This window comes from Myxine glutinosa, unplaced genomic scaffold, assembly GCF_964187855.1.
Source record: "Myxine glutinosa unplaced genomic scaffold, kmMyxGlut1.1 SCAFFOLD_847, whole genome shotgun sequence".
NCBI classification, from domain to species: Eukaryota; Metazoa; Chordata; class Myxini; order Myxiniformes; family Myxinidae; genus Myxine; species Myxine glutinosa.
Window position 1 is genome coordinate 52002 of NW_027616942.1, and position 14972 is coordinate 66973.

The window sequence follows — 14972 nt, forward strand, 5'->3', positions numbered from 1 at the left end:
CAAGCAGTAGATAATCTGCTCGACTCTCTCGATTCATCTGAAAAATAACCACCAACCACCGTTTTAGAGGCCATTTTTCCCCGCAAAGCGGGGGTTGGCCTTTTCGGGGACCGTGGTTGTTGTTGTTTTTTGGTCCCCTTTTTGAAGCAATGTTTTACGGCCGGATGCCCTTCCTGCCGCCAACCCTGTTTGTCGCCTTTTTACGATAAACAGGGAATTACCAGTGTACTGGTACTCAATTTGCCGACCTCGGAAGGATGACAGGCTGAGTCAACCCCCCTGGCGTTAATTCAGCGATCGACCGGGATTCGAACCCAGGATCCTTGGATCCTAAGCTGGCACCCTAGCCGCTAGCCCAACACCAGGGACTCTGAAAAATTTCATCTGAAAAGCCTAGAGCTTTCTCTGAAAGCTTTCATCTGAAAAGCTTTCATCTGAAAAATAGTTGCATGAAAAAAGCCAGTGTTAGAACATAATCCAAATGAAAGATTCCTACAGGGTATTTCTATCCCCATGCTTTTTGGAAGAAAAAAACCGGCTCCGTCCGACCGTCCGGCTATTTAAACGGATGTGCAGAAATTCATGAAACTTGGTAGTTATGATCTCCACATAGTATTAAAGTGCGAGAGCAGTGTCATGGCAATAAGCCTCTCCTCAGTGAAAGACACATGAAAGCCCGCTTGGAGTTTGCAAAAAAGCACCTATAGGACTCTCAGACTGTGAGAAACAAGATTCTGTGGTCTGATGAAACCAAGATTGAACTGTTTGGCTTCCGTCTGGCCACTCTGCCATAAAGCCCAGATCGGTGGAGTGTTGCAGTGATGGTTGTCCTTCTGGAAGTTTCTCCCATCTCCACACAGGATCTCTGGAGCTCAGCCAGAGTAACCATCGGGTTCTTGGTCACCTCTCTTACCAAGGCCCTTCTCCCCCGATTGCTCAGTTTGGACAGGCGGCCAGCTCTAGGAAGAGTCCTGGTTGTTCCAAATTTCTTCCATTTAAGAATTATGGAGGCCACTGTGCTCTTGGGAACCTTCAATGCAGCAGAAATGTTTTTGTAGGCTTCCCCAGATCTGTGCCTCGACACAATCCTGTCTCTGAGCTCTGCAGGCAGTTCCTTCGACCTCATAGCTTGGTTTTTGCTCTGATATGCATTGTCAGCTGTGAGACTTTATATAGACAGGTGTGTGCCTTTCCAAATCATGTCCAATCAATTGAATTTACCACAGGTGGACTCCAACCGCGGTGTAGAAACATGTCAAAGATGATCAAGAGAAATGGGAGGGGCCTGAGCTAAATTTCAAGTGTCAAAGCAAAGGGTCTGAATACTTATGTAAATGTGATATTTCAGTTTTTTCTTTTTAATAAATTTGCAAAACTTTCGAAAATCCTGTTTTCTCTTTGTCATTATGGGGTATGGAGTGTAGATTGATGAGGGAAAAATGAATTTAAACGATTTCAGCATAAGGCTGGAACATAACAAAATGTGAAAAAAGTGAAGGGGTCTGAATACTTTCTGAATGCACTGTATACGTTTTAAAATTATCCTTCGAGGAAAATGACAGGAATGCATGTCTGCTCTGGGGGTACATGAAAATATTGGATTAATTTAACATTTAAAATCAGAGGGAAGACATTGCTGTAATCTTCCATTCCTACTGCATCATTTGCAGCTAATTGCATCCTTCTTGGTTCTCGAGTTAAAAAACAAAGAACGCCATGCATCTTGTTGCATCATTCCAACTCATTTGTGCATGTGTTATCATTTTGGTTGTGTGTTCAAAGACAGTATGTAACCCCAAAGGGCAACTGAGTGAGCTTGTCAACTCGAGATCGGTTTTATGTTGTTGAAAAATTATTTTATGTCATAATAGAGCAAAGAATTCCTCTTTTTCCCATTTTCTTTCAAACACCATTTTGTATTGATTTGTTTTTCATAGTTTTTGTTTGTTTCACATAGTTTTTACAAAGTTTCCAAAATACCTGGTTGTTTTCGGAATGGCCATTGTTGGTATTTTTACGTTTCAGGCACGACTTTTTCGGTTGTTTTTCTTTGTCCTTTGGATTCTGTTCTGAAATGTTCATCTTTCATTTGTTGTACACCGTTCCTTTCCTATTACATCTCCAGGCGCTGCATGACGTCATTTCCAGGCATCGTAGGGGGCCCGACAATGACGCGCGCTGAAAGGGAGTGCTCAGTTTTCACTCCGGTTTCTTGTTTTCTTTTTTGTTTGTTTGTTTTCTTATCTAAGGCATCTTTTGAGCTGGGAAGCTGATATTTGGACATGACAATGCCCAAGTGTTTTGGCTGTAAAGGGTATTTTTGATTTATGGATTAATCAATAAATCGATAAATTATTTAATTATTCGATTCATGACTTAATCTGCTTAACAGAAACTTTCCTCCTCAAGATGTCTCTGATTCCTTAATATGTATCCCTGGTTCCTCCCTCCTCCGGTATGATAGACCTGAGCCTCGTCCTGGAGGTGGGGTTGCTATCGTGATCAAAAACTCTCTTCCTCACTCTCTCTGCACTGCCATCTCTCCACCTCACCCCCAGGAGAACCTCTGGCTACGGCTTCCCCTTCGCTCCCACCTTTTGTTAGTATGTGTGTTGTAGCATCCACCAAACGGTGATGACTCCATCCTCATCTCGCTGTCTTATAACATGGACCAACTTCTATCTGCTCATCTCAACTCTCTATTCCTCATATGTGGTGATTTCAACTGTCATCATGCCAGCTGGCTGGGTGTGGGTACCTCTCTCACCAGGCACGGCTCCTCAGCAAAGGACTTCTGTGACCAACTGGGACTGACACAATATGTCAATTTCCCGACCCGGATCTCAGTCAACGGAGCATCTTCTCTTCCAGACTTGGTTATGACAAACTTCCCTGCAAATGTCTGCTGCTCTTCTTCTGCTCCAATCGGTTCTTCTGATCATGTGCTTGTTAAAGTGGACATCTCTCTGGCCATTCTCAAAGAGCCTCCTTAGCGTAGACAAGTCTGGCATTTCACTCAGGCCAACTAGCATGGTCGTCAAGCAGCCATAAATCGTCTGGACTGGTCTCCCATCTCTACCTCCTCTGACATCAACTCATCCTGGGAATTCTTCCAAAGTAAATCGCTCTCTCTCATGCACAGATTTATCCCATCTCGTCTTCAGTTGTCATACCCTTCCTCCCATCCATGGTACACGGAATCTTGTGGTGAGGCAGTTGCCCTGAAACAACTTGCCTTTGCCTCCTGGAAGGCAAATCAAATGGAAGGCAATCTCATTTCCTTTCACAAAGCGCGGAACAAGTGTGTGTCCACCTTCAGGAGAGCCAGGAAACAACATCTCTCTACTCTCAAGACTGAACTCTAAAACCTATCTCCCGCTTCCAAATCCTCATGGCATCTGGTCAAATCTGTTTCTGGTGTTTGTTCCCCCTCCATCCCCTCCCTTACCTCAAACGGCTACACGGCTGACTCCGCACATGAAAAAGCTGAATGCCTCAACTCTGTGTTTGCCTCAAAATCTTGTGTCCTAAACCCGTCTCTCTCTGTACCCAGTCGAACCCAGCTGCTCCTGGACTCTGTGTCCTTCTCTTCTGACAAGGTGGACAAGTTTCTGTCAATCCTCGACTCTAATTCTGCAACTGGACCAGACGGCATCAGCCCACGGGTCCTAAAATCCTGCTCTGCCGCTCTTTCACACCCTCTCTGTTCTCTTCGCCCTCTCTTTTGCTCAAGGTCATCTGCCATCAGCTTGGAAATCAGCCAACATTACCGCTTTACACAAGAAAGGTGCAAAAACAGATCCTTGCAACTACAGACCAATCAGCCTGCCACCAATTATCAGCAAAGTCATGGAATCCATCATTGCTTCGGATATCAAATCCTTTCTCTTCTCCAATGGCATGATCTCCGATCATCAATTTGGTTTCAGACCAGGTCACTACTCTGGACATGCTGCTTCTGCTGTCTCAACAATGGATGGAGATCCTCAATGCCAAACAGGCTATCAGTGCTGTCTCCCTTGACATACAACGTGCCTTCAATACGGTCTGGCACCCAGCTCTGCTCACGAAACTCTCCTCCTATGGTATCCATGGAAATCTCCACGCATGGCTTGCGGACTTCCTCTCTGGTCGTAGTAAACGTGTGGCACTGAATGGGTTTCTCTCATCTCCCCTTCCTGTTCAGGCTGCAGTTCCCCAAGGCAGTGTTCTGGGCCCTGTGCTTTTTCTGGTCTTCATCAATGATCTCTCTGACTCTCTGGAAAATCCTCTCTATCTCTTTGCTGATGACTCCACTCTCTGCCGCTCCATAACCTCATCCCTCAGATCGGCAGTCTGCAGCCTCCTCACTCTCTGCAGAGCTGGACAAAATCACAGACTGTGAAAGACAGAACATGTCCTTCAATCCTGACAAATCTCACACTCTCACTTTGTCTCTCTGAAAAGACCGACTGGACAACAGTCCCATCTACGTTCTGAAAAATCTTCTCAAAGAAGTTCTGTCACTCAAGCTTTTGGGTCTCACTATCAGCCATGATCTTTCCTGGGAAAACCACATTTCCAAGCTGGCCTTTTTCTACCCCTGTTAATTCACCCGAGATCCACTTTTTTTGAAATACCGACTCCTTTCCTTGAAATCCGAGCAGTGTCCATGTGTATTTTTTTACCTCTTCCACCCCCGCCCCCCGCTCCTCTTCCCATGTCCCCTCGCCCCAAGCCTTCTCCCTTCCACAGATCCTCCGATGTCCCTGTTCTCCACTGTTGTACTTGTGTGCTTCCCTCTCTCTCCCCATCTTGTCGCCCGCTCCCTTTATCATATGTTTTATATGTCAGTTTGTTTTTATGTGATTAATGTTAGCTCTTACACGAGCCTCAATGTTGTACACAAAATAATAATAATAATAATCAAGACTTGATTAATACATTTTTTTAAAGTTAGATTCGGATAAAATGGTTGTGGTTTATGTATTCTATTAGCCAATTGATTAATTATTTTGTTTATTTTATGATTATTATTTATTTATTTCATTATTAATCATTTATTTATTTCCTTTCTCATGTGGGCATGCTGAATGGAGAAGGTGGATCAGACTCGGCAACGGTTGCTGGAGTGAGATGTGCATGGAAGAAGTTTCAGGAACTGAGTGGCGTGCTGACGAGGAGGGGAGTGTCGTTGAAGCTGAAGGGAAAGGTGTATGCTGCATGTGTGAGAAGTTTTCTGATTTATGGAAGCGAGACATGGGTAATGAACGTAGAGCAGCAACGAAGGCTGGAAAGAGTGGAAATGCGAATGGTTTGACGCATGTGCGGAGTATCGTTGAGAGAGAGGAAGACAAATGATGAATTGCGAAAGATGATGGGAATAGAGCCTGTGATTGATGCTGTGAAGAGGAACAGGTTGAGATGGTTTGGTCATGTGTTGAGGAAGGATGAAAGTGACAGGTTGAGAAGAATGATGAAAATGAATGTAGAAGGAAGTAGAGGACGGGGAAGACCGAGAAAGACTTGGCTAAAGGTGGTGGAAGAATAAATGCGGGCAAGGGGGTTAACAATAGGAGATGTAGAAAATAGGGCAAAATGGAGAAGATTGCCATGGGCCCGTGAGGCTAACCCCCGCTCTAGCAGGGAAAATGGCCTTAAAATGCCTGTTCTTGTTGTTGTTGTTGTTGTTTCTCATCTGGGCAATATCTCACGCACCTTTTGAGCTGGGAAACTGATATTTGGACATGACAGTGACCAAGTGATTTGGCTGTAAATGTTATTTTTGATTTATTGATTAATCAATTATTCGATTATTTATTAAATTATTCGATTAATGACTAAATTTTTTTTTTTTTTTAAGTTTCAGGTTCGGACGAATACTGTGGTTGTTTCGGTAATCTATGAGCCAATTGAGTAATAATTTAATTATTTTACCATTATTATTTATTTATTTCATTATTGATCACTTATTTATTTTCTTTCTCATCTGGGAAATATCTCAGGCATCTTCTGAGCTTGGAACCTGATATTCAGACATGACAGTGACCAAGCGATTTGGCTGTAAAGAGTATTTTTGATTGATTGATTCATCAATTAATCGATTAATTATTTATTGATTAATTTTGCTAATTAATGACTTATTTAATTAATTTTCGAAAAGTTACAGCTTTGGATGAACACACTGGTGGTTGAGGTATGCCATTAGCCAATTGATTAAGAAATTATTTTAAGATCGTTATTTATTGATTTTAATTATGCAATTAATCAATCAATTATTGGACACATCTCCCTCCCAATACCGCTCTTTGTGCTACACGGCGGCTCGGCGCCCCACCCTTGCAATGCCGCGCACTGAACCACCACCTTTCGAGGCCATTTTTCCCAGCAGAGCAGGGGTTGGCCTTTTTAGGCACCATGCTCCCCTTTTTGAAGCAATGTTTTATGGCCGGATGCTCTTCCTGCCGCCAATCCTGTTAGTCGCCTCTTGCGACACACAGGGAATTACCAGTGAACTGGTACTCAATTTGCCGACCTCGGAAGGGATGACAGGCTAAGTCAACCCCCCCTGGCATTAATTCAATGATCGACCGGGATTCGAACCGAGGATCCTAGGATCCCAAGCCGGCACCCTAACCGCTAAGCCAACACAAGGCTCTAAATCGCGCACTGGAAGATGTTATTTTTTTATTTAGCATGGGGACGGTGTACTTTGAATGAATCTGTACCTGTTCTTTGCTCTTTTGCACTTCTTCATTCTCTTCATGTTCCTCTTCTTCACTCTCTTCATGTGCCTCTTCTTTACTCTTTGTGAAAATATTCCATCCTTCCTTGAAAATGCTAAAACAGCATGCAATGGTGTTTCCAATCAACGTGAAAAACCACGCACAATTTTTGTAGCACTTGGTTTCTGAAAAAGGAGATAATTACAAAAACATGAGCATCAAAAAAAAAAGAAAAACAGATTACCAAACGATTTTCACAGGGAGCAGAAACTCAAGGTTTCAAGGTCATATCCTATGTTGCTTCGTGCGTCACATTACATTCAAATCTTTCACAGAATATGCACGAGAGCTTGGAGGAAACACTCGCCTTTAAGCTGTCTCGTCTGGGTTTGAATCCCGACCCAGCTATAAACTGTCATCCTGGTGTTTAGCATACAGGGCAAAACATAAAAATGTGAGCCATCCATCAGATTGGTGTTAATCTGAGCATACCATCGACTAACATTCGTTCGTGGAGGTTAAAGATCCCATGGTGTCCTTCTCGGAGAGGTGAGTTATCACTGGCACATAAAACAAATGACAAATTTCTCTTCTCACCAGCAGCATCTACTCACTGTTTCAGCGGCATAGCTACACACTCAGAAATAATCCAAATTTGTAACTATATGTTGCATCCGAAATGATGATCGTGGACAAGCTTCAGAAAAGCGCACAACTTCCGTTTCCTCAACATGTGAGTTGTATCGAGACAACTAATGCGTGCCGTTGAGAATTGATCCCTCCACTATTAATTAATCAACAGCTGGTCATTGCATCGAATAACAAAGGCTCAGAGGGTTTAAAAAAAAAAAGGTTTTGGAGATTCAACAACAGTGGCCTAAAACGTCTTCTGACCGAGTTACGCTTCAAAAAATGCACTTGGACAAATGACGAGCATGTTATTTAACCGGCATTTTTATCATACATTTTCCACGGCTCTTATGGACAGTCTGGCATCTCTGCAAATACTGCACAAGTGTCATAGCTTAACTTAACATAGCATTAACAAGTGTTTAACATTAACATTAACAACACACTCATTCTTAACAGACATAGCCTTTGGCTTCCAAACAACACGATAGTTATCCCCATGGTTTAAAAAAAAAAAAGGTGGATATTGTAATCGGCTCCGTGTGTCTGTCCTTCCACCTGTCAATGCTATCTCCTCCGAAAGCTAAACGGTTTCACATAAATTCATCAAACCTGGTAGTTAATGCTCACCACATGGAAAAAGGTGTGAGAGAAGGGTTTTGTGTTTTCACGAAAAACAATATGGCGGCCGAACCACGTGACCTGTGACGTCATAATTACCATTAAAATATTCTGCAGACCGAGTCCCTCCTATGGTGAAAATTTGATCTCAATCGGTCCTATTATTGCAGAGAAATTGGTTTTTAAAGGAAATTAAAACTTAAAATGGCACTGAGTTAATTAAGGATCATCAGAATTATCAGAATTCCCAAAGTTCAAAGCAAATTATTTGCAATTATAATTGAATGAAAATATTTTTTCAATTATATCTCTTGAACCACTTCATTGATCGACGTGAAACTTTCTAATGAAGGGGAACAAGTGTGCAAAATTTCAAGATGATTGGATGTATGGTCTGGAAGCTAGAAGTTGTTATTGTATGAAGAACAAGCATTCTGAGTATTGCGCTGCAATACATACTACCAAAGTTCAAAGTGCCATAACTTTGTCAAAAATGATCGAATATGCAAATTTATGCACGGTTGATGCTGGTTTTCAAACTTGATCTGAGGTATGCTGAGACACATGTGTGTCACGCCTCGCCTCGTTGATAAGCCCGCAAGGTCGCTCTGTGGAGTGGCCTGCACGTATTGCACTGTGTGAATTATATAATTACCAACTCACGGTCTGAGGTACTAGCGATTCAAGAGATATCCATCCATTTTTAAAAAAATATTTTCGTTTAATTAACGATATCTGCCAAACCAAGTGACCTATCGTAAATTCCAAAAGGACATTTTAGTAGACTGACATGCTGAACAGATCTGTGAGATTTCCCCCCGATTGGATCAAAAATGAGTGAGGGGCTCGGTTTTAAAGGTTCATGCTTAAAAACGTCGTAACTCTGAAACCATGTGACGCATGACGTCATGTTCACTGACTTTTTTTGTTTGTCATGGGTATGCGATTCTGCCTGCAAAGTTTGGCCTCGATTTGTTCAGCTGTTGCAGAGAAAAAGGGGTTTTCGTGTTTTCACGAAAAACAATATAGCGGCCGAACCACGTGACCTGTGATGTCATAATTACCATTAAAATATTCTACAGACCGAGTCCCTCCTACGGTGAAAAGGTGATCTCAATCGGCCCAATTATTGCAGAGAAAATGTTTTTTAAAGGAAATTAAAACTTAAAATGGCACTGAGTTAAGGAGCATCAGAATTATCAGAATTCCCAAAGTTCAAAGTGCCATAACTTTGTCAAAAATGATCGAAACGTCGTGAAGTTCGAACTTGATCTGTACCTTATCATGAGGAAACCATGTGCCAAGTTTGAAATCATTAGCATTAAGAGTTTAGAAAAAAGGTCCGGAAAACTGTTCTTTGCGTGACGGACTGATGGACTGACAGACGGAGGGACGGCGTGCAAACCTATAGTCCCCTCGGGTGTACACCGGTAGGGGACTAATAAGAAACTGCGTATGAACTTCTCAGGCCATGTCAATGATTCTGGCACTGAGATTTTTCAGGTTTATTTTCTTTAAAAATAATTTTCTCTGCAGTCGTTGAACTGATTGCCAGGAAATTTTCACCATATGCCTCGGCATGTACAATCTTTTAATGATAATGATGACGTCATAGGTGCCTCAATTATGACGTCATATTTCGACAAGTACAAAACTTCATCCGATCAGTATGAAATTAATTGAGCATCATCTAGGGATAAATTGATGGAGAAAAAAAATAATGTGAAAGTGGGGTTGTATCAAAGTGGGGTTGTATGAAAGCGGGAAGGCAGAGGAAACTGGTCATTACTGCCAGCAGTTAAAAAGTGGCAGTTCAAGTTATATTTATTTTAGCCACAAAGCGATTGATAGTTGGACACATTACACATTGTTAACTGGAATTTGGAAATATAGTATATAATCATGCTGCAGATTCCATCAATATTGTTTATTTGTCTGGCAGCGGTTCTCTTTACCTCTCCTCCTTTTGTCCTCCTTATCAAAATCAGCAATGTTCACTTCAAATCTTTCCTCGACGGTTTGCAGTTGTTGCGCATTAATCGCAAGAATAAGCGTCTTGAAGTCCATGAAATGTAAAATCTGCAAATACATAAATAGAGTTAGTATACTCAAATAACATCACCATTTTGAGTCCAACATTTTACTCAAACTTCGAATGAAAATACGATCCAAATGTACACTTTGTATGTATACTTTGTATGTATGCCGTGTGTATACCATCATGCATTTTAGGTGAGATACTGGTGGCTTTTAAAATGCGGTAATCATCCGTGCAAATACCTTGTCATAAGAAATGTCGAACTTGTTAAACATCTCTTCAAGAACATCATTGGGAAGGTTGAATAAAAAACTTCCCTCCAGAAGCTCGTGCATGGAAATGGTCTTCAAGTGGTCAGTGCGAAACATTAAAAATACTAGTTTTATGTTCAGGATTATCCAATCCATGCTGAGGTCTTGCTGAAAAATAAGCGTCATTTACAAACGACATTAGTGTTTGCTAAATTCAACACCTGAGATCATAGCAAAAATCATGTTACGTTTCTTAAACATATATATTAGTCCGGCAGCTAAGCTAAATATAGCATAACAAGCGTTACGCCTCGGTCGCCCGTCGGGGAAGTGATGTGAGTTGACAAAGTGGAACACGCAGAAAACATGCTATGATATGATATTTCGCTCACAAGGGTCAGACAAACATGGAGGCGGCCATCTTGGATTTTGACGTGGCGACCCAATTTTCAATAGCGTTCTTCCTTATGCCTAGATGCACCCACACACCAGAAGGTACTTCGCTTATTTTTCAAGATATTTCGCTCACAAGGTTCCGACATATATATGGTGGCGGCCGTCCTGGATTTTGACGTGGCGACCCACTTTTCAATAACGTTCTTCCTTATGCCTAGATACACCCACACACCAGATTAGAAGTTGGTACTTCACTTATTTTTCAAGATATTTCGCTCACAAGGGTCAGACATATATATGGTGGCGGCCATCTTGGATTTTGACGTGGCGACCCAATTTTCAATATCGTTCTTCCTTATGCCGAGATACACCCAAACACCAGATTAGAAGTTGGTACATCGCTTATTTTTCAAGATATTCATCTCACAAGGTTCAGACATATATATGGTGGCGGCCATCTTGTATTTTGACGTGGCGACCCAATTTTCAATAGCGTTCGTCCTTATGCCGCGATACACCCACACGTCAAATTATAAGTTGGTACTTCGCTTATTTTTCAAGATATTCATCTCACAAGTTTCAGACATACATGGCGGCGGCCATCTTGGATTTTGACTTGGCGACCCAATTTTAAACAGCGTTCTTCCTGGTGCCTAGATACACCCACACACCAGATTAGAAGTTGGTACTTCACTTATTTTTCGAGATAGTTCGCTCACAAGTTTCAGACATATATATGGTGGCGGCCATCTTGGATTTTGACGTGGCGACCCAATTTTCAATAGCGTTCGTCCTTATGCCGCGATACACCCACACGTCAAATTAGAAGTTGGTACTTCGCTTATTTTTCAAGATATTCATCTCACAAGTTTCAGACATACATGGCGGCGGCCATCTTGGCTTTTGACGTGACGACCCGATTTTAAACAGCGTTCTTCCTTGTGCCCAGATACACCCACACACCAGATTAGACGTTGGTACTTCGCTTATTTTTCGAGATATTTCGCTCACAAGTTTCAGACATATATATGGTGCCGGCCATCTTGGATTTTGACGTGGCGACCCAATTTTCAATAGCTTTCGTCCTTATGCCGAGATACACCCACACGCCAAATTAGAAGTTGGTACTTCGCTTATTTTTCAAGATATTCATCTCACAAGGTTCAGACATACATGGCATCAGACATACATGGCGGCGGCCATCTTGGATTTTGACGTGGGTTGCACCCACACACTAAATTCGAATGCGGTCCTTCGCTTACGCACGCACGCACGCACGCCCGCACACACACACGCACGGACAGACAGACGGACGGATGGACGGACACACGGACGGAGGGGAAAGCCATAGTCCCCCTTTCGCTCCGCTGAGCGACGGGGGACAACAATTGTGCATTTTGTGAGGAAAGCACCAAATTTGGCACACTAGTAGACTATTGTGGCGGACACAAAGAGGTTCGCCCCGGTGCCAACGGCATGCCACGGCCACCCACCGACGCACGTCGCCCCGGAGCTTCGCACGGCGGAGTACGTCTTCGTCCGCCACGATGCCCATCGGACACCACTGCGGCCCCCGTACGACGGGCCTTTCCGCGTGCTGGAGACCGGGGCAAAGCACTTCACCCTGGACATCGGCGGTACTCCTGACCGCGTTTCGGTAGACCGCCTCAAGCCGGCCCACCTCGATGTGGACCATCCACCGGCAGTGGCCCGACCCCCACGTCGGGGCCGCCCTCCTGCGGGCGGACCCCCGGCACCGCCCAGCCCCGCCGCCACGGCGCCCCCCGGTCCTGCACCCATCCCAGGGGCAGCCAGGGGCATCCCACCTGGTATCCCTGCACCCCGGACGCCGCCGATCGCCAGGGGGCGCTTCGGCCGGGTCATTCGTCTGCCCCGCAAACTGGCCCTCCAGGTGCGCGGGAATTCTGGGGGGGCGCGTGTGGCGGACACAAAAGCCCACTGGCGTGGTGACATCATTCCACGCACCAAGTGGGCGGTGGCCACGCCCGAGGGGTAGGCGTGGCCTCATGATATACACCGGGCGACCAGCCCGGAGGAGTTCAGTGTTACAGTGTAGTCTTACAATAAAGACGTTTGGATGTTACCGCTTGTCCGCTTCCTCCTTGCTCACAAGCAGCGCGCGTAACGCCGCGCTTTACTATCATATTATGAAAAGATCTGGATATTGGGCCATCTCAGATTCAGAGATTTGATTTTTGCAAGATTTGCAGATTTTGCAGATTTGCAAGCTGAGATTGCAACGCCAGGGACGGCCGACTCCTTCCTGCGAGCTGCCCACGTCACCCGCACAAGAAGAGCTCATCAAATCACTGCAGCGGCACCGCACATCCTGCAACACCGTGCGTATGAACGCCATTGTATGACATATGCTGATGATGCAGAAGACCTGCCTGAGTTCGAAGACTGGTGTCACCAGAGAGGAGAAGACATTCCCAACTTTCAGTACTGGGCAACTGTGCTGGAACTAGAGATGTTGGTACTGGTCTACGTGCGTTCTCTGCGGCAGGCTTCATTCACGATGTACCTTGATGCCCTGACGGAACTGGTCCCATGGTTCCATGCCTTAGACCACACACACTATGCCAGGTGGTCCATGTTCACCTGAGGGACATGGTTGCACTCCCAATGAAGCACCCAGATGTAGCCAGAGAATTCAGGGCTGGCAACTTCACTGTACAGAAGACGAAGAAGGTGTTCTCTTCAATCCCAATCGAATCGAAATCTTGCAAAAATCAAATCTCTGAATCTGAGATGGCCCAATATCCAGATCTTTTCATAATATGATAGTCTACTAGTGTGCCAAATTTGGTGCTTTCCTCACAAAATGCACAATTGTTATGCTAAGTTGTATTGCTAAGTATTGCCTCACTATATCGTAAAATGCATATCATATTTGTGCGATAGAAATAGCTGTTGCAGTATTTTGCACTGCCTCTCTCTGTCCACTTCGTTTGGCTCATCATTACACATTGAACTGGAACATCACTCGGTAGCGCGCATAGCTCTGCCAGACTGAACAGGTTATGTTTTTTATCCCACTGATATGCTAGATCTGGATCTGGACCTGAACCAAGATCCACTCGGCTTGTTCTCGTCACCAAACCAAGTCTAACGTTGTTTCGTCCGAATCCATCCACAACTGTTTGAAACATCGTGCGACATATCGTTTTTAGCCCTATCTCCCAATGGTGAAGAATCACATTGAAAATTAAAAAGTTATCGTATCCAGATCCGGGTCCAGATCTTCACCTAAATCAAATCATTTCATCCTTGTCACACACCCAATCTCTCCACCAAATTTCATCTGAATCAGTTCACAACTTTTTGAGATATCCTGTTCACAGTCACAGACAGACAGACAGACAGGGATGAAAACATAACCTCCATCCACCTTTGGTGGCGGAGGTAAAAAATGACGCATTGCATTTCGACGACAGAGCAGGTGTTGTCATTGTCTGGCATTTTGTTTGTTTTGACCTTGCCATTCTCCTGCAGATCAAGCAGATTACCATGTCTTTGCATGAAATATAAATATGCAAAAAGTCACATTATTTTATGCATTTCACTTGAATGAGAGGTAACAAACCTTGTTTGCGAGAAGTATGCAAATTAATGTAAAAAAATCGGGGAAGCTGAGTATATAACCAGGATAAGTACACATGGCATACGCCTTCTTGATGCGGCTGTCACTCATGTTGGTAAAATGCCGTAGCAGGTATTTTACCTGTATATCTGCAAAACACAACATGACCACTGTTTCTGGGAAAGTCTTTTTACATATATATACTTTATTTCTTTCACACAAAATCTCACCTCGTGGAGGAGAACTTGCAGAAGGTAAAAAGGCAATGTACTGACAATATGGCCATGTATGGGATGGAGCAACAGTTAGACAAAGCAAATAATAAACAACAAATGAAGAGAGAGGGAGAGAGTTTTGTTTATTTATTTATTTTTTAACACAGAAACCTGCAAGTCAGAGGGTTGAGTTCCACAGCGTTAATGGGGGTAATTATATGCAAAATATGCATATATGACTGAATGCTGCGAATGATGTTGGCCTGCTGATTGTGTAATGACTGAGTCATGTTTGTTCCGCTGATGAGGTGCCTTTTTGAAGGCCGGGACATTAATTTGTAAATTGGTTGCGATAGCTCACCTTTTCATCAACACACTGAATATTTAGAGTCCACCAGCAAATGCTTGTTGGGAAACACAACTTAACGTCAATCCCAAAGACTGCACCCTTTCTGATGCAACGGCCTGCCAGTGAAGCAGCATCAATCTGATGACGTAGTTGCATCGAGGATC

At 43.6% G+C, this 14972-nt stretch overlaps 1 protein-coding gene across 1 annotated transcript in view; it reads right to left on the minus strand.

Annotated features, from left to right (window-relative positions):
• Window positions 1-14972, minus strand: part of LOC137425957 (uncharacterized) — a 104972-nt gene that overhangs the window by 23257 nt on the left and 66743 nt on the right. The window contains exons 11-14 of the mRNA XM_078768996.1: window positions 14248-14393; window positions 10236-10412; window positions 9911-10034; window positions 6708-6889 (exon numbers count right to left, since the gene is read on the minus strand). Coding sequence (XP_078625122.1) covers window positions 6708-6889; window positions 9911-10034; window positions 10236-10412; window positions 14248-14393 — 629 coding nt within the window. The remainder of the gene's footprint in view (window positions 1-6707; window positions 6890-9910; window positions 10035-10235; window positions 10413-14247; window positions 14394-14972) is intronic.